Consider the following 21,050-nt stretch of genomic DNA (forward strand, 5'->3'; position numbering starts at 1 on the left):
TAAGGTGAAATACTTAGGGCCTCTATATTTTAAATACCATTTCATGAATTGTGTGGGAAATTAGACCTCAGTCTCTGTGAGAACTGATAAGATTTCCTATCTCACTTTCAAACATTATGGAGTATTTCCAGAAATGTTTAAAATTCTGTTTTAAGTGGAAAAAAAAACCTCAAGTGCTTTCATTAGATGTAACTGAACCACCAAAACATTAGTCAGTCTCATCTAGCATTTCAGAACAATGCAATTATCTCAACATCAGCGTTTTTACTAAGAGACCTCTGTTAAAAATGTTGCCTAAACATTAGCATTATTAATATTATGAATTTAATTCTCACAAGAAATACAGGGTTTCCCAATTTGCCTTTCAACTATGCAGCAGTTATCTATCTTGTCATAACATGAATCCCTTTTGGGTGAAAGCTATTGATTCGAAGGTTAAAATCATCTTGCTAGGCTCTAATGCAATTTGTTGGAAGTTGGCCTTGGGAAACTTTCTGACACTGACTACATATGCTCTTCATTGGATATTCATTGAGCAATGATGTCTGAAAGGCTGAGTTCTTCACCTCTGTGATCACTATTAGTTATGGCATTTCTTAACAGGCTGTGCTATGTCAGTTCTTTGCAACTCAAGTTTTACATTAGAACCTACAGTTTACAGCATTGAAAAGACACACTCTTCCACCACGGACAATATTGTTCCAGGAGCATATACACAAGAACACATTCATAAACAGAATTAGCAACCTACAAATACTGTTAACATTGAAGAAAGTCCTCTCTGTTTTAATCAAGTTAAATGAGGTGCACACCATACGTTTTAGGCAAGCTAAGTGAGAGCTCCCTGACCTCACTAAGGAACTCATAGATCAACTACAGAAAATCTTTGGCAGAGGAACCCACAGTATATGGCCACTGGTCTGCTGACAAAATGGTAGTGAGGGAAGAGGAGGCAGCTAAGCAGTCTCTGAGATGTACAGTACCATTAGTCCAATCTTCTTATGCCTCAAGATGTATTTTCACAGGCTGTCAAACATAAAATCTTATAAGAATAATTTTCAGTATAAGATTTTAATCAGTTGAACAAAATATCCAATTCTGCCAAAACCATAGCAGCAAGCTCAATTTTGCTCAGCAATATTCTCACCAAACTACTATGCTCTGAAGGTCTACAGGTGTTTTTACCACATACACCTAGACACTCTTAGCTTTGACAGTGGCTTCCTCAAAACAGTGTATAGCAAACTGCAATCACGTGATGAATGGAGAATAGCTAAAATTAAGAAAATTTTAAAACAATCCATCTATTCTTAGTTTTATCTTGATGCAAATCTTGATATATGCAAACAACCCACCAATGATTATAGAACTCTGGATGACATCTATAAATTTCAGCTGAAATGATATTGTCGTTCCACATTATACGTAGGAGCTTGAAACTTTTCCAGAAGTCCAAGTTTGAAATATATTAGGTTTGAAGTAAGCCCTGTCCACAGAAATATCCTGACAAATTAGACATATCTGGGGCAAGATGGAGCACTCTCAAGGGCTTGGGAAGCAGCCAGGATCACTGACTCATGTTATTTTCTAGTACTGTTGAGCTGAATTTTGGTCATGGCCTAGCTCAGGAAACATCATCAGAAGTTGATAGATGAGAACAGTTCACATTTGTACTATTTAGGACCAAATATTATATTGTAATATATATATATGAAACATACTGTAGAGAGGGCAGATATTATCTAGGGGGTTATTCAGTATAACTTGCGATCAATAGCAATGATTGCACCTTATTCCCTCTGTTTGCTTAGGTTGTTGCCTTCTTGAGAAGCCTAAAGTGGGTGCTCAATAAATTTGGGATTTGATCTGGGAAGTGTGACCACTCATAAACTGAGTGGCTGAAAGCTTCAGAGAGCAGGGACTAGATGAAGAGGACTGGGTTTAGGAGACAGTTTGGGGCAGGAATGTGTTTGAATTAGCAGTTTAAAACTTCTGGCTATGGCATGAGCTTCTCTCCCTCTCAAAATGTTAGAGAACTACGGTAATTTTTTTAAAAAAGCACTTGTTATCTTTTGTTTTCACTGGGTCCGCAAAGTTCATGCCTCTTAATGACACCTTCCTTGCTAACAACAGTTTATGAAATAAAAACATCATCAAGAAAAGACGCCGGAATAACGATAAGACAAAACCTGTGGGTAAGATTTCACGTGATTAAGGTGAGATCCAATCTGCAGTGAAATGAACTCATGGATGATTACTGTTTATTTTCATATAAAATGAATTGGATGCAAATTCATTACTGTTTATAAACTCAATCTCAGTGACAGTTTGTCCCTGGGGCATCGAAAAGTATTTTAAATCATTCTAATAGCTAATTATTCAGCAAATGAGGGCACTTTAAACACTTTATCATATAAAATGACTTTAATAATTTATGCTTATGGGGCATTACAGAGCTAACTGTAGGACTGCTCTGAAGGAGGGGAAAGTTGCGTACCTGCATGTTTACAACTGAATTGTAGTAACGCATATATTACATATGATATGCAATTTGTGAGCAATCTGATATACATGTGTGAGCACCTCAGGTTTCTTCCCTATCCCTCTCTTTGCATATATGTCTATAACACTACATAAGGCTCTCAGTAAACTTAAAAACTTCAGGAATCTAGTAATAGGGTAAGTTTGCAGGAAATTAAATGAAGACACAGACTGAAGCTTAAATTTTCTGGATTAAGTGTAAGAATCTTAGGTATCTTAGTTGTATTAGGTGCAGAGGACAACTACCTAAGAAGTAAGAGAAGAGAAAGCAAGGGAAATGTAACTGTACACTATAAAGAGTGCCCAGTAACTGATGACCTAAATAAATGTTGGTTTTGGCAATTCTAGTGATGAAAGGGCTTGCCCAACAGCCCAGATGTGGTGTAAAAAATGCTTAAAGTGACTTAAGCTTGAAAATGAAAGACTTTTTCTGAAGAAAAGAGTTCAGGACAGGCACTGCTTAATTTCTACTATGCTGGAGAGAGAAGGAGGTGATACTGTACGCATAGACTCTAAAGCCATGGATTTATGCAATGTAGAGAAATAGCTACATAAATGCACATACCATTTCTGTATATTTGAATGGCATTTGCTTGTATGCTCTGGGTAAACACCAAGATGTACAGTTCTAGAAGAATTCTATGCTACTCAAGATCTGAAAGATTTTTTGACTGCTGAGTTTTAATCATATTTTACTTCTTGGCATGGGACAAGGACAAAAGCTCAGTGATTTCCTCATAATATTCAAAGATGCAGTAGAATAAGCAAACCAGCACTGCATATTTTATACAATCATTTTGTGGTTTGTTTTTTTTTATTTTTGTCTACTTTTTCTGCTGGAGGTCAGCTAACAAGACTTAGACACTTTCTGCTTGGTTTGTGCTATGGGCATGAAATCAAAACGGGCTACATATTTGCATACATCTCTTCACGACAATTCGGAGGAAACATAAGGAGAATGTGCATGAGTTATGAGTTCCCCTGCATGAAAAGTTGTCTTTGTTGGAGCTATTAGTCTGACTCTGCAATTTTTGCATCAGTATTCCTTATTGAATGGCAAGAATCCCACTGCATGCAAAGCTGTTACTTTAAAGCCACGATCTGAGCCTGTGCTCACGTCAGTAAATGCTTCGTCCGAATGCTGCCAAAACATCCATGATATGACTCCAGTTATCGGCACAGTGTGTACAAGCAAATATTTAAAGTTGAATAAGATTGCCATACCTGGACTTTAACACTACTATGAATAAAACTTTTCAGATTCAGTCACTTACCTCTTGCACTCTATTCAGTTTGTACAGCCTGAACTTTACTATATAGCCACAGCATAAATCTTTTTTGCATTGACACAATCCTCACATGGGTACTGAAAGGTAAAGCCATGTTACTTTTGTAAGCCTTCCTCTTTAGTTATTAATAAAATTACTGTCTCACTTTCAAAGAAAACAATGCATTTGAAATGATAACCCTCCTACAAATATAACATGGTGTTGTACAGGACAAGTATTGATTAAAACAAAAAGGGTTTTTTAAACACCATTCATTCTTACCAGTTCTAGTAGTTATTGATTCTGCATCAATTTCATTAGCCTTTTTCTTTGCCACTTCAGCTAGTGCCAATTCACCCTTATCTAGTGCAAGGTAATGGATGTCCTTTGGAAATAAAAGAGAAAAAAAAAGAAGAGATTAATCTAAAATGAATCTCATAGGAGTAACAAAAGGGATTTTGAAAGAAAGAGGTTCTTTTATTATTTAGATCACAAACACAGATGGAACTGATGAACCTACCATTACATTTTAATTCCCCCCAATGCAAATTTATTATCTTACTTGTGCTGTTGAATGCAGCAATGAATAAAACACTGACCAATCATGCACTGCTAAAAGTGAAGCTATTGCCTCAGTGTATGAAAGAAACCAATCTGCCTGCTTTTAAGGTAACTTCTGTTGGGGCAACAAGAATTAAGAGAGGATTGATAGGAGGCAGTTCTGTGTAAACCAGATCTGAAGTACTCCAACTCTTCTGGCTGACAGCCCCTCTCTGAAGTGGGTTAAGGTTTCCACCTAGTACACAAATTCTGGGGTAATGCTCTTTTGGGACAACAGTTGCTCAATGGTTTTAACACCCACATAGGTGACACAATTCCTGAGTCATTCCTGGACCACCAGAAGCATTCCAAAAATGTTGTTGTCTAGCAATGAATAGTTGCTAATACTCAGGATCTAGTCCTTCATGTAGGGTTAAAAATGAGAGAGCTGCAGCAGGGGTGTATCATCACATGCTGAATTGCAAGGCTTTTTTACTGTGTGTTAATGTTTGAGGTGAAAACCACCTGTACTATGTACAGCACTGCCTGTGGGAGAATATATTTCTCTGACAAATTACAGCCTCAATGTCCTTGGTTTTGGCTCTTGAAGTAAAGTTTCATCCTTGACCATTAGCAAGGAGACAATTAATCCCCTTCTCCTACGGTGTCATAGATACAGGTTGCTCTGTGCATGACCTGTGACACATAAAATGAGGAAAATCCAAAAACAGCTGGCAAAGTTTATTTTCCCCACTTCTTTGCTGAAGATGTCATTTGGTATCCAAAGATTTAAGCCATTCCTGGCCATTGTTCTGCAATCTATCTGCATGCAGGAATTTAAAGGGAAAAGGAGTATTTGATGGAAATATTGACTTCTGCATACCATAAAAGCAACTATATTCCCACTAATGCATAATATCTCAGGTGAAACTGTCCTTCTCAGTATGAGTTTACTGTCACCCTCATCATTATGATAGAAAGTCTTACAAGAAAAGGTGACTTTATTCTAGAAAGAGAAGTTAGATGAAAAATGTGACAGTAATAGTGTTAGGAGAAAAAGATGCTGCTTTTATTATCCCCTTATTTAATAATAATAGTAATAAGTAAGAAACTGAGAATATGATGAAAACCGAGACTAATTATGAAGGAAAACATGGTACTGCCTTGCAGGATCCCAACAGGAGACAGCAACGTTTTCTAATTACAGACACAGGTGTGACTTAAAATATGTGCAAGTGTCTTGGAGCAAAGTAATGAGTTACGAACTTGTGGCGAACTCTGTACTTCCTCTCTTTGTAGGTCTAACATGGTTGTCAGGAGAAAAGGGCCTGAGTAGCAAGGTATGATTTCTATGAAGATTAAACAGTAGATATTGTCAGCTTATTTAGATAACAATAGAAAACCTAAGGGCTCTTGAACAAGTCTGAACTTAGAGAGATTTGAATGTATAGGCAGACTGTGTTCATTAATTTAAAATACATTCTGACTATGCTTAATGACTGTCTTTTTGTAGTTTAAACTAAGAGAAGTATTGTATACTTCCATGCACTTTTAAATAACAAACTTGGGGAGGGGATGGAAACTACTTCAGAAAATGACAAAGATCTTTCAGTTCAGAGGTGGTACATGCTGTTTATATCAAAATATCTGTTATTTTCAGATCTCCTTTTTGCCTGTGTTTTCTGTTTTGAGTGAATAAATGTAAAGATGCGGCATATCCATAACAGTGACCTTTTAAGAAATAAGGACAAACATCAGAAGGCTGTAAGTGGCTTTCCTCATGGTTTGTTAAGTTGCTGTCATAAAGAATAATTAAAAAGAACCCCCTCATCTCTATCTCTAAACAAGTTCTAGAAAGAAAAGATTACAGATATAAAACCTCCCAGTTAGACGATTTCAGATCAAATTTAGGTGTTCTTCATTCAAATAAGCGAGAAAATTTTTTTTTTCCTAAGAATTTATAACTCTCTGAGTAAAACGAATAAAACTAGAAAATAAAAAGAAAGCAGCAGCACTGGATAACAGGGTCCCTTAAAGAACAACAGAAAAAAATTAATTTAGTTGAATATTCATTACAGATTTTTCCACACAATTATCTAAGAATTTATCATTCCAAAGATCCCATCCCTCTCAAAAACAATGGTGACAATAACAACAATTTCCAGCTGCTTGTCAGCAGTTTGCTGAAAGGCCTGTGTTTTACCATTTAACAGTTTGATTACTTTTCGGACTACTTCCTTTTTGCTCTCATCTTTGTGACTCACAGAGCTGGCCCTTGGTGAGCAAAAGTAATTTGAAACACTGATGTGCATTTGTCTATAGGATATTTCTGGGCAAAATTCCAACGTTTCTTCGAAACATGCACTTTCCTCATCAGTGTATCACCCAAGATCTGACAGTTTTATTAAAGTGTCTTTTCCTTGCATTTTTTGCTACCTTTGGTACGTCGGATGGCCTTTTGAATTTTCAGCAGCTGAGAGCTGGAGCGTACTACAAAAGGATTTCAAGCTAACAACCCTTCTAATGCTTGATCTTTTCTGTCACAGATTGGATCAGTCACTGTCCAATAAATGTAGCTGTTGTTCATAATACTATGTCCTTTTCAGTTTTATTTTTTTATTGAACTTTGTAGGAGATGATAATAATTGATGGACTTAGATGTGACGTGAGGGTAAAGCTTATGGAGAGCCACAGCAGTGTACGTGTGTTTTGTTATGGCATCATACTAGTGACGCTATAGCTATCAGACTAACTTTAAAGCCTTTTTGGTGTTTTTTTCTTTTTAATTTCTCTGACAGAAATTAGCCCTCAGATAGCGTTCTTTCAAACTTCTTTGCAACCTCAAAAACAAATAACAGGAATGCTGCAGAGCCCTGTTTGGTGAAAGAGATACTTGAGATAAATACTCCAAGACGTAGGATGCTTCCTTAGAAGTCTCAGAATATGGGTATTCAACATTTGAAAACTCCTGAGCCTCTGTTCTATCTGCTCCTCTCTATCTTTTCCTTTTTCGTTCCTTCTCTGTTGCCCTTTAATAAACATTTTTCTTTCTCATTTTGCTTATGTCAGCAGATATCTTTCTTTAGTCTATTTCTTCTTGAAATTCCATTAAATTCACTGGGAATAAGGTGATGTGACTCCTAGAGCCATCTGAGGTTTTCTAAATGGATTTGGACGGTCTGTAAAACAACAGTATAGGTATTTGTACTGCACATAATTGTATATGTTTTAAATACAGGTGAGGTCAAGTTGTATGTTATTAATTACATTTTGAAGCACATAAACAACGTGTAGAAATTATTAAGTGCTAAGCAGAAGTGAAGTATGCACAAACCTTCTTAGAAATAGCATCATTATACTAATACCTAGAAGGACTGTAAGCTTTCTGGGAACAAGTTGTCTAATTTTCACAAGGTATTTAGTGCAATGAAGCCCAATTCCCTAGAAATTACTATGGCAGAAACAAATACTTTTATGACCTATTCACCTTCAAACTTCTTGAGTCCCGTACTTAGCAGTCTCGAAGTAGTGCCATTGTTAGCTTATGGTAAAGTTTGTTCATTAGTACCTTCTTTAGCAGATGAATTAGCAAAAAAGGATCCCCAGAGGATGCAGCCAGTTAACAGAGGATTCAAAGAGGCAGATGTGTATGCTGCTTGTTGCATAATTTAGGGGAAACTATGAGGAATCTCAAAGCAGGACGAGGACAATATGGAACTGGTTTTGATCTCACAGTAATGTAAGCAAGGAGGAACTACATGGAAATATATATTTATGTTTAAGAGCCTTGATGAGATGGGAAATGGAGAGTAGGTGTTGAGAGAGGCAAAGGAAAATAAAGAAGAGTAGGAAAGGATGGAGCTAATTTCTCTGTGAATATTGAAACTCCTCTTGAAGAAAACTGGAGAACCTTTTTGTTGAGAGGAGGACATGTTACCACTTGTGGAGCCAGGTAATAAAAGTCCCTCCCTCTTGTTAGCAGCTTTGCACCCATCTCTTGAGCCAGCACTGGTGTTCCCCACCCTGGGACAGAGGTGATCTGTCAGTTCTGGGGTCAGCAGAAGGAAGGAAAGAGAAAATGACCATGTAGGAAATGCTCTCAGCCATGTGACAGAGGGCCCTTGAGATGGCAGACCAAATGCTGGGTCATTTGTTCTGCCAGAATGGCTGGAGTTACTCATGGAGAATTTATTATCTCTGTGGTGGGAGAGCCCCCAACAAAAAGCTGTAACCTGCTGCAGACATGTTGCAGTCTGGATCTGACATGTGGCTGCAGCAGTACTTAGTTTGATTAGGTATAAAATTTGCATTGCAGAAGTTACATTCGGTAAAAAGAGAAAAGGAAAAAGGTGAGTTAAAAAGAGGAAAAATCAAGGCGAGTAAACATAAAACATGCAATGAATTTCCTAAAAGTCTGACCTTTCCTTCACATTCTTTTGATGCACACTTAGAAAAGTTTATCGCAGTATTCACATCTTTCTAATTAGATGGAACAAGCCAGATGATTAGAGCCATGAAAAAAACATCAAAAGGTTCACACAACTTTTTATATAATTAGAAGGGAATTTCATAACCCATAAAAGCAGGATTTAATTGTGTAATTTAACATACAATTTAAATATCAAGATCAAACTAGCAGGGCAAGTGACTTAATGGGATAAATGATATTAACATCTAGTGTCAAAGCTTAATTTAAACAACAGAATGTCTTCATTATGCAAAAGAGTCAAGCAAACGAATCATTCAAAGGGCTTTTTTTTTTTTTTTTTTTTCCAGCAAGCCCTTTTCCTATTGTTTCTTTGAAAACAATGAAATCAGCTGTGGAGCAGTGACATGCTGAGAGACTAGGAAAGCACGATTGGCTTTGTCCATCTGACCTCACTGTGACATTGTGGTGCAAGATCTTATAAAACAAGAGCCTCCTGCAGAGCTCACACAGAGGACCTTTTAAGAGCTGGTTAATTTTACTTTTGTAGCTAATTAAATGGGAGGGTGCAGAGGGTGCATGAAATGTAAAAACCCTTGTGTTGATGCTGCTGAGCTTTGTTGTTTTAAAAGTACCTGTAGAAGCGTTCATAATTTGTCACTTTTCACAAAACCCTAAGAGACAAACTAAGAGCATTCAGGATCCCCAGGATATGGCCAGCTCTTGTGTCCAGGACTCAGCAGTTGTACTTCTTAAAGGAACGGATTAGAAACGTATAAGCTTATTAGAGTGAAAGATGACATTCACACACATCAGGACAGATGAAGAAGGGGAAAGTTCAAAAACATATACATTAATTCCTGGAAAATAAAGAATAGCCTTTAGGCCATGCTAGGGAAAATGTCAATGACTCCAAAGATACTTAGTTCCTATTGATGAGTTTCATGATGGCAAAGGGCAAACCAGGTAGAATAGTTCTCTCTTCAGTATGTGTCTAAGGCTGCAAATGACACTGATCCATTTTAATGTGTGCAAAAGCTGACAACTAACACCCTGACAACAGCCTCTGTCTCCAGAAATTACCTACCATAAACAGGTCCCGAGCACCTATGTCAACAGCCAGCAGAAATGCTTTTTCAAATCTCTGGTACCTGCAAGAAAAAGGAGGAATGTTACTTGCTGAGGGTAATTTGGGAGCTGCATCAAATTTTGTTAGTGGGCAGATGAAGTGCTTCAACTTTCATCAAAAGTGATGCCAGAGCTTTACTGGGGAAACTTGGTATGATCATACTCAAGATTGCAGAACTTCATCGTTTAAAACCTTCAGCAAGTATTATGTTCAGTGTTGAGACCCATTAGATCTAGCTGACTCAGAAGGAAGCTGAAGGTGTGTATATCATAACAAATCAATCCTTTGAAAGATACCAGCCACAACACAGCTACTAGCCAATGCTAGCTCAACTGCATTGTGTTTTGTCCTCACAGACCCCTCATTACAGGTCTCCAAGGATGATAATACAGCTGAGTCATCCTAAACAGTCATGAATCCCCAGGTACTAAAGACGGTAGGGGTGACACTGCTTTGCCTCCTAACTCCCTTAGCCCAGTATTAGCAGACTCCTGAGAGTTTTCTGAAGATCCTATGGTGAAGAAGATTGTGTTAATGAGGTAAAACATGGAGAAAAAGAGCAAAATTCACAAGCAAAAATGACCTCTAAATGTGCTTTAGAATGTACCACCTGAATATGGCCTTCAGATGCAGTAGAGTATGAAGGGAGCAGTGTGGATGTGGAACTTACAGAATCATAGAATCATAAAATAGTTAGGGTTGGAAAGGACCTTAAGATCATCTAGTTCCAACCCCCCTGCCATAGGCAGGGACACCTCACACTAAACCATGTCACCCAAGGCTCTGTCCAACCTGGCCTTGAACACTGTCAGGGATGGAGCATTCAGAACTTCCTTGGGCAACCCATTCCAGTGCCTCACCACCCTCACAGTAAAGAACTTCTTCCTTATATTCAATCTAAACTTCCCCTGTTTGAGTTTTAACCCGTCACCACTTTCCTATCACTACAGTCCCTAATGAACTTCACCTTTACCTTTAACCCAGAAGAGCTGTATTGTGGCATGAAAACCAATACTTTAGTGGGTTGAGGGCTTGCTAAACAACAGCTCCTTCCATCTGTAATGACACAGATTGCCACCTTCTTTCTACCTAAGCCATGCACCATCTCCCGGCAATTACAGCAAACACCTCCACGGGATGGAGATACTGTGGAAGGCTGTATATATCCTCTTGTTTGCAATCCTTAGGGATTCCACAGAAGCAGCAAGAAGCAAGTCATCCTTCAGAAGCTTTCTGAGATTATATACATCATTGCGCTGGCAAACACTAACTAAAAAAGAAATTCTGCAGAACTTCTTGTGCAGAAGAAATTGGGCTAATGCCCCTCTTGTACTACATGTAGATAACCATAATGTGAGTGAGAAAGTGGTTCTATTTGTACACATTTTCTTCTACTGCATGTTTAAACTGTTTAAAAAAACCTGCAAGAATAGATTTGGTGATAATTTTTAGATATGTAAAACAACAATTTTATTTCAGTTGTGAAGTAAAATATTTATTGCACGTAGAATGACTTCTGTATTTTCCCTATTACTGCTGAAGTTTTGTCCTTTTCACCTTCTAACAATTTCAACAATAGATCACTTGTAGATGATTGATGTTGGGGAAGGAGATGACTTCCTTGACCCAGTAGGGAAAAAGCAGCATTGTGATTTCTAAGTGTTAGAAAGGTGTAGTTTATGTTTGCCCAATGAATATTGTCAGAGAGCATCATACGGATGCCAGTATTTACACAGTTCTGTACCTTGAGGGTATCTTAGGAAACAATGGGCAATGCAGTAGCTCCTCCTTAGGCCAGTGTGAACAAGAAGGAAACGTGGGCATCCTCCTTCCTCTTGGTGGGTGAAGGAGTCCGTATGATGTGCCATATTGGGATTCCAGTTTCCAGCCAAAGCCTAAGCATTTTTCTTCCTCCCTCTTGCTACAGTCTTATCACTCTCTCCTCTTCTACCTCACACTTGGAATGATTCAGCAGATTCTGAGATAGAGCTGGTGAGGACTTTTCCTCAAGAAATAACATTTGTGACAAGAAGGCACAATATGTTAGCTTAGGTAGAAAAGGAAATGCACTTTCCAAATGAGGTTCCTAAGAGCTGGAGTGGGGAGTCCTTTCCTCCCTAAAGCTAATCTTCCTGCTGTGTCTTCCAAGACTAATTTGCAGCCCTCCTCACAGAACCTGTTTAAGGGAGGGGAAGAGATGAATTAAGGTTAACCTCTTGATCACGGGGGAAGAGGCAGTGCAGGACCATTTTATCCTGCACATCTACATATCTGAAGCTTTTAAACATGCTTTCTATTAAGGATTTTCCATTAAAATACATTGTGTTGTAATGCTGCTTCTGAAGTTATGCTTTAATTAAGACAAACAAGTACATGTTAAAATATGTGTATCTCGAACAGTTATCCTGTATATCTTTTTCTGGCATATTTTTCTTTTCAATTACAGATTAAATATACATTCTTAGGCCTCAGAGGGGAAATTGGAAACCAAACAGAAACCGGCTATACAACTAGCTAAAAAGAATGTCTGCATCATTATTTTGTTTTTCCAGAGTTAATAACTATACAGACTATTTGAATGACATTTGCTTTAGCCAAGGTAAAAATGCCTGAAACCAAAAGATGTAAAGTAACTTTTTCCTTTGATTGACCTGCAGAATGGAATCATGGCCTCTGAGCTGTCATTTCTCTGCTGTTTCACAAAGATTTTGATTTTTTTCCTTTGTCAATATACATACTTCAGTCTCATTATGGCCCCTATTCATAAAACTGTGAAGTTAGCTCATTATTTTCAGATCTGTACTGAGGGGAAAAAAAAGTGGGGAAAAAAGACTATCCAAGAAATGCTCTTCACAGACCAAGAGTGCTGGAAATAACAATCGCAGATACTTCATAAATTATTATAAATGGAATTGCTTTAAAATAAGGTGGAGGTTTCAAACAAGAGTGACAAGTTTACATTGCTTAGGCGAACAGTATTAGATCAGTCAAGAATGTCCAGTTTTTCTCCAAACTAGCTTTACGAGAATGTACTCATTATTTTGAGTCTCTTTGGCAAGGAAGTTGTATTGGATTTATTCTACAGGAACAATTAGAGGGAGTTCTGTACAGCAGGAGACTGTCCTCAAGCTAATAATGTCTGTTTTATAAGCACGTTTTGTCTTGGGAACACTTCACTTACAGTTTATCAGCTTCTTAAGCAAACAACCCCCCTCCCCCTCCCAAGCAAAACACCCTCCCTCTTGTTCTTGTACTACGATTACAAGGTACAAATAATTACTTTTTAAAATGGTATCTACAGGGTACTGGTCTTGAAGTGAGTGTCTTCCCACTCCTCCCTGCACCTTGTCACTTACTGCTTGCTTCACAATAACTCCAGCAATCAAGACTTATATATCTCTTGAAAAAGAGAGATAAGAAAATCTGCCTGCAAACCATGAAGTTCAGCCACTTGTTTGGTCAAAGTGACAGCCAACAGAAATATGACCTTCAAGATTAAAACTCTCAAACTGCAATTAGCTATACAGGACAGACAGGAAAATATTACTCTGAAAGCTGTTCAGCACACAAAATACTAAGTTTAAATCCTCATATAACAAAATCCTACTGTTATTATATGCTCTTACGCAACCTTTCTACATATCCTACAAAGATTTAAGAAGATGGCTCTAAGTATGTTTACTGTATGGAAAAGGAAACTTAGGGGAAATGGGACTGATACGACAAGGGTCACGTGGGTCAAAAATGGTTGAAGCAGAGAAGAACCCAGACCTGCTGTCCATGGTGGAGTGGCAGACCTGCTGCCTGCTTGTATTTTGAGAATGTGACTTAACTGAAAAGATGTCAGGGAAGCATTTTATTTGTAAATAAAATAGATAAGTAATAACGAAATACGACATTATCTATTAACCTCAGGGAGGATATTCTTTTCACTGGCATAAATAAAAAGAAAATCAAATGTGCAGGGTATCCTCCTGTTGGATGTTCAGAAAAAAAGTTGATTTTAAACACTGTAGATCAAAACAACATGCATGGATTGCAGCCTGCAGAGAAAGGAAAATGAGTCTCCTCAGTCTTTATGAGGGGTTCTACAGATAGATCAAAAGGCAAAATTTTGTCATCTGTATTCCACAACACCTAAATTGAATGTGCTCACTTAGAGATATAAATTTTTTCAGGCTGAAAATGGTCAACTTGAAAATATTGGTAATATTTACCCATAATATTAAAATGTCTCATAAGAAGTCCAGGAACCAAGAAAAAAAAATCATGTGGAGGAAGGGGGAAGGAAAGGGAGAGAAAGCTTGTGCAAGCAAGAGAAAAATACAGTGCAGAAAAGATGGAAACATTTCTTTAGGGACTAGTTACAACCAACATGCCTTCTTAGACATGCTCATCGACCATGTAAGCATATTCTTTGTGCTGGGCTGATAAAGGAGGGCTGCAGCAGTTTTTTTCGTTGTCTTCAATAAGGGTACACAACATTTAGAAAATAATCTGCAGGGGAAGAGCTGTGGCACAAATAATATTTATAAGGCAATCCTTTTTAATGGAAGAAATTTCAGAGTCCTCCTCATCTCACAGTCCAATCAAGGATGATATGCATTCAAAAAGTGGATATCAAATATGCACTAAGCAAACAGAACAGGAAAAAATGAATATTGAAATAATTTACATGTAATCAAACTACACTGAAATTAAGTTTTAATTGTTCAGTATTCTGTGATGCATATGCAGATTTTAAAGTATTCAGAATATCAATCAAGTGTTTACTTACATCAAGCAATTGTATTTAAGCATACAAAACAGATGATGAAAATATGTTCAACCAGCTACAGCTCCCAACATTTACTGCAGGGTTTATATGATTACTTTTAATTCAGTTATTTCATTTAATATTTCAATTTAATAGCTCATTCTTTCATTCAATTTCTAGGCATCTTGCCCATTTCTTAGACACAATAATAATAATTATTCATAAAAGGAGCTGTTTCCCATAAATTCTCATATCAGCAATTTTTGGAATGGAAAGGGTTTTCATACTTTTTCTTTTCCTCAAAAAATGTTATTATTTGAAATATTTTCCTTTTAAATCAGACAATATTAAAATAAAGAACAACATCTGTAAAATGATTCTGCATCCCACTTCAATGGAATTATGAGCCAGAATAATTAGAGATTATCAGGTTAAAGAATGCAAAAAGTATGTGGCTAGGTTGCTAAGTGGTTGAAGTAAATGAGGACAGATTGGTTTTCTTCCAACTGTTGAACATAACACTACTAATTTAGACATGTAGCTGTATTTCAGAATACAGCTTCAGAGCCCATTTAAAACACCTTGGTCCAGTACTTAGGGTCTTACATACTTCACATGAAAAATAATAATGTGTAACGTAGTCAGGTATAGATGGTGTAATTACAGCACATCCTTGAAATGACAACCCTGAAATTCTATTGACCTGCAAGAAAATAGTCAAAAGTAATTATTCAGTAAATTCTGAAGACTTACATTTCTATGCAACCTTTCATATATAAAATATACTACCAGCTGAAGACTTATACCCTGCATTTTATAGTGAATGCTGAAATGCCAGCAGTTTACTTAGAGTTCGTGGAAAGAAAGAAATACATCAAGATTTTAACTTCATTTAGAAAACCAAAACACTGATAGGATTTTACCCCAATGAGCTCAGTAGGACACCCTATTTTAAGTAATATAGTTGTAGAGAAAATCAGACCATTGAATGCAGCCCAAAGGCACAGAACTCTCCAAAGAAGCTATCTTTCCCTCATTCCCCAAAGTGTAGGCTTGTGTATCAGAATCTCATGATTTGGAGGACTCAGTCTCGGCATTTTTGAATTCACTTCATAATCTCTTACTATATACTTGTGTAACGAACTGTCTGGAAAAATAGACTACTTCTGATACTACTGATCTCTGGCAAAAATCAGCTGATTGTGGGGTGTTAGTTCACCGCAGCTAGACTATTTCAACACCAATGTATGTGGAAAGGCATACCAAAAATTTCATGTATCACAATCAGAAATTTAAATTGTAACTGATGTCTTTAAAAAAAAACCACTCCTCCCAGCAGGGTACACTCAGCTCCCTCCCAACAGTGGTTTGAGCAAGAGGCTACATAGAGTGTTTGGTGTTACGCAGTGTATGTCTCGATTGGCAGAACATACATTTGCTAAACTTTCATTATAGATTTTTGGGATGGAGATAACCTCCTGCATCCGATTTAACCCTAACTGCTTGCTGATTTCCAGAAAACTGGCAGGCATTTGCTTATTTCTGAGACTCTTATCCTCTGTAAAGTTGGTTGAGATTCATGCGTGATTCTCTTAAGTTAGTAGGGAACCAAAAGAAGAATCAGTGGGTGCATTGGTAAGTGGTGACCTCCAAGATGCTACTGGTATTATTTTGCCAACCTCCTTCTAATATGCTACTATGATTTTAGACTATGAGCAATTCTGAATAGGACATACAAACCTCTAACGCGGGTTCACAGCCTTGCTGCTTTCTAAGATACTCTTACACTGATGAAAGTGCTTCAGAGCACACCAAAGGCTAATGGAGAAACAGCCACCGGGTCTATATGTATGTGAGTCAAGGGGATAATCTTTTATTTTAGATGCAGAAGCTCTAAAGGTTGTCCAGGTATAACCTATACATCCCTTCAGGCCCAAATTCAGCAAAGCATTAATGTATGGGTTTATGACCTATAATTTTCTATGGGCCCTAAATATGGGCATGTTAAGTGAAGCACCGGATTTGGGGCCTGAGTGACTTGTTTAAAAAGAGATCTCTTATGGAATCTTTCAAAGGTCATACACATGCAGGTCTTGAGCACAGGTTAGTGAATAAATAAGAAAATTTGAAACAGGCACAAGGATCTCAACCCACCTAAACTTTCTGTTACTTGAGGTATGCTGTCAAATGACCTCTCTTGGAACTATAGGAAGTCCACCTATAACTTTATAGATTGTTTGGTGTAGAACTGGACTCCCTACACATCAAAGAGCACCCTCTGGTATGAAGCAAGAAAACAAACCAGCCAACCAAATTAAAAAAAATAGGAGGAAAGAAAAAGCTAATAAGGGGAGCCAGACATGATGACTCCCTGGCCAGAGAAAGCCCTTGAGGGCCGTAACCAGCTGTGAATCTTGACGACATTCCCAACACGGAAAAAAAAAATCTTACCATGGGATTCCTAGCTTCTAGGATGATATTCTGCTCCAGGAAACCTAAATGTATTCTTGTGTGAAACAGTTCAGATGAGTCTATGTTAAATATAGATGCTGATTCTCAGGACAGACTTTCTATGTTCAAAGAGAAGCTGTTCAGGCATTTTGAGTCAGATTTTCAAGTGAACCAAGTTAATTTTTGAATGCACTAGTTTAATAAGAAGGCATAATTTAAACTTTTTAAATGCATATTTAGTATGAAGTAGTCTTGATGTATGAAATGCTCTAGAAAAAGTATTAGTTTTAGCTATAAAGAAATCTATGTCATTTTTTTGTTGACCCTTGCTCACATTAAAAATAAACCAGCACTAGATAGAACTGTCTTATATCTACACCAGAGAAATATTAGTTTAAGGATCCTGATTCTATGCACATTTATGCCACATGCCTCACATGTGACGTTGGTCAGCTATATTAGCCTGGGTTCTTGTAGAATGGGTCACTTGAAGAGGATGACTAGTGAGAGCAACAGCAACATTTTCCTACTGTGTGGCATAATTCTTTCATGTCCATCAAGTGCTCTGAGATTTTCAGTAGTAGGTGCTATAAAAGTCTGGATAACAGCAATGTATTACTATTATAAATTATCATTATATGCTGGTTTATTTCTTTTTAAACTGGGTTCAGTCTTCACTCTTCTTGTAATGCATACTTTGAATTTCCCACACTCTGTATTTCCTTTTTAATACTCATTTTGCCCCAAGAGAATATATGTTGTTGCCATAGCAATATTTCCCTGCCTTGCAATTTATCATAGTGGCTTTCCTTCAGGTTTCTCTAAGCTGCAAATGACACCCACCCAGCATACACAGCCTCCTCCCACCCCTGAACCTCCCCGTTCCCCCAACCTCTTACTACTTAGTAACTTCTCAACAGTCTATCTTTATCTTTAAATACAGACACACTCCAACATACTCTTCCAAAGTAGTCTGGCCTAAAACCAGGTGTTAATTAAAAATGCTGATAAGAGTCAGTGACACCTGTTGTTTCACATTTATTTTACTCAACCCTGTCTGTTAAATCCTAGCCTTTATTGCATTAATTCGCTTCTGCTTTTCTTCTTTTCCAGCTTTATCCCTCTCACTCTGGTGATCATGTAAACTTAACAGTATGTCTTGAAAGCTGGATTTTTATTGAGCAAACATATCAGCATGTCTACACACTAAAGACAGCTCTATAACAGAGGCCCAGTATCATTGCTATGGTTAAGGATGAGTTGCTGCCTCTATAATAAATCCCTATTGTATATGTGTGATATCTCTGCAATTTCAACCTGCAGCAGATGGAAATTTGGTATTAAAGTTCAGATGAACAGGCCCTTTTCCTCCTTGATTTTCCATGAGGTACAGGGCCAATTCTCTTTCATGCCTGACATTGGATAAGATGTGGGGTTTTTTAGTGCTAAGACTTCTCAGAGAAAATATATTAGCTCAATATTTTCTAAAGCAGACTGCCTAAGGATAAATATCTAATCCTAAAGTAATGGTGCAGGGCCAAATTTTGAATCACTTGTTGAGTTACAGGTCCATTAGAGTATATTTACTTTTTCTATCTAGGTTTGTCAATAGCTAATATTATTTCTTTATAACAAAATAATGCAGTGGTAATGGTCATAAAATTCTCACACATAAGAACTCCATCACAGAAAATACAGCCACAGGAGAGACAGACAAGGAATACTCCAGAAATTTGATTGTACAAATTTCAGCATATTTCTGAGGGAGCAAATGGAAAACTAATGAGCATTTAATGCTTTTTCTGCACAGCATCATGTACAAGAACATAAAATGTAAGAACAACTGTTTTCTTAGACAGAAGGTACATCTAACCTGATACCTTGGCAACAGCTAGGAACCTAGGAAAGAATACAAGAACAGGGCAAGTGTATGGTGATACTTACCTAAGGAATCTCCCAATAATTTGTGGTTCAGGGATTTGCTGAGCCAGAGGTAGTTTCTGTGAACTTTCTCTGTGAATTTCTCATCCCCGAACCTTGCTTTTGAACTCATATACAATTTTATCACCCAAAATATCCTGCGGTAAGAAGCTTCATATTTTAATTACAGGTTATGTGAAGAATCACTGTATTTTGAAACTGTGTTAGCTTCACTTGGTGACCCCTAGTTAGCAGAAGAAGCAGTGAGCAGTCATTTATTGTGCTCTTTTCCCTAATGCCCACAATTTAATAGATCTCTCAGTTGCCTCCTCTATAGGTCGAGGAGTTCTAATCTATTTAGTTATTCTTTTCACTAAAGCTGTTTCATGCCTTCAATAATTCTGGCTGCCCTTTCTAAAGCTTTTTGAGTTCTGCTGTAACCTTTTACACCAATTTCATGGCCTTCTATGATGGGGCTACAGAACTGATGGACAGGGGTAGAGCTGTTGATGTCATCTACCTGGAATTAAGCAAAGTGTTCGACACTGTCCCACACGACATCCTTGTCTCTAAATTGGAGAGACATCACTTTGATGGATGGACCACTCGGTGGATAAAGAACTGGCTGGATGGCCGCACACAAAGAGTTGTGGTCAATGGCTCAATGTCCGGCTGGAGACCAGTAACGAGTGGTGTGCCTCAGGGATCAGTGTTGGGACCGGTCTTGTTTAACATCTTTGTCGCTGACATGGACAGTGGGATTGAGTGCGCCCTCAGCAAGTTTGCTGATGACACCAAGCTGTGTGGTTCAGTTAATACGCTGGAGGGAAGGAATGCCATCCAGAGGGACCTTGACACGCTTGTGAGGTGGGCTGATGCCAACCTCATGAAGTTTAACCATGCCCAGTGCAAGGTCCTACACCTGGGTCGGAGCAATCCCAGGCACAGCTACAGGTTGGGCAAAGAAAAGATTCAGAGCAGCCCTGTGGAGAAGGACTTGGGGGTGTTGGTTGATGAGAAAACGAACATGAGCCAGCTTCAGTGTGCGCTTGCAGCCCAGAAAGCCAACGGTATCCTGGGCTGCATCAAAAGGAGCGTGACCAGCAGGTTGAAGGAGGTGATCCTGCCCCTCTACTCTGCTCTTGTGAGACCTCACCTGGAGTATTGTGTGCAGTTCTGGTGTCCTCAACATAAAAAGGACATGGAACTGTTGGAACAAGTCCAGAGAAGGGCCACGAGGATGATCAGGGAACTGGAGCACCTCCCGTATGAAGACAGGCTGAGGAAGTTGGGGCTGTTCAGCCTGGAGAAGAGAAGGCTGCGTGGAGACCTCATAGCAGCCTTCCAGTATCTGAAGGGGGCCTATAGGGATGCTGGAGAGGGACTCTTCATTAGGGACTGTAGTCCCCAGTAGTGACAGGACAAGGGGTAATGGGTTAAAACTTAAACAGGGGAAGTTTAGATTGGATATAAGGAGGAAACTCTTTCCTGTTAGGGTGATGAGGCACTGGAATGGGTTGCCCAGGGAGGTTGTGAATGCTCCATCCTTGGCAGTGTTCAAGACCGGGCTGGACGAAGCCTTGGGTGACATGGTTTAGTGTGAGGTGTCCCTGCCCATGGCAGGGGGGGTGGAACTAGATGATCTTCAGGTCCTTTCCAACCCTAACTATTCTATGATTCTATGATTATGGGACTCCAAAACTACCCACAAAATTCAGGTGAATTGAAATTCACAGTTTTGTTGCCTATTCCTTTTCTAGGAATTCCTTGCATCCCATTTGATTTTTGTATCTGTGCTGAGTAATGAACTATTTCATACCTGTAGAGTTATAAGACAAAATTATTCTTCTAGAATAATGGTGAGCTCAGACTCCATTATTTTATACATGAAGTTAGGAGTCACCCCCTGTTGTGTGTTTCACTTTTAATTTATTTACATTTAACTTTATCTCCAATTTTGACACTACGTCCTGAGTCTAGTGAAGTCCTTTAGCTGCTCTTCCTAGCCGTCCCTGTCTT

The 21,050-nt window shown here is 38.2% G+C and overlaps 1 protein-coding gene across 7 annotated transcripts in view; it reads right to left on the reverse strand.

Moving 5' to 3' along the window:
• The window catches only part of WDPCP (WD repeat containing planar cell polarity effector), a 159,059-nt gene that overhangs the window by 38,391 nt on the left and 99,618 nt on the right, over window positions 1–21,050 (reverse strand). For all 7 annotated transcript variants that reach the window (XR_009744677.1, XR_009744673.1, XR_009744675.1 and 4 more), the window contains 2 exons: window positions 9,863–9,926; window positions 4,092–4,194 (listed from right to left, as the gene is read on the reverse strand). Coding sequence is in view for 2 of the 7 variants with exons in the window: in XM_061461450.1 (XP_061317434.1) it covers window positions 4,092–4,194; window positions 9,863–9,926 (167 nt within the window). In the remaining 5 variants the exon portion in view is untranslated. The remainder of the gene's footprint in view (window positions 1–4,091; window positions 4,195–9,862; window positions 9,927–21,050) is intronic.

This window comes from Pezoporus flaviventris, unplaced genomic scaffold (genome assembly GCF_033815535.1).
Source record: "Pezoporus flaviventris isolate CSIRO_AGI_PZ_B2104156 unplaced genomic scaffold, CSIRO_AGI_Pfla_v1 ptg000031l, whole genome shotgun sequence".
Classification (NCBI taxonomy): Eukaryota; Metazoa; Chordata; class Aves; order Psittaciformes; family Psittacidae; genus Pezoporus; species Pezoporus flaviventris.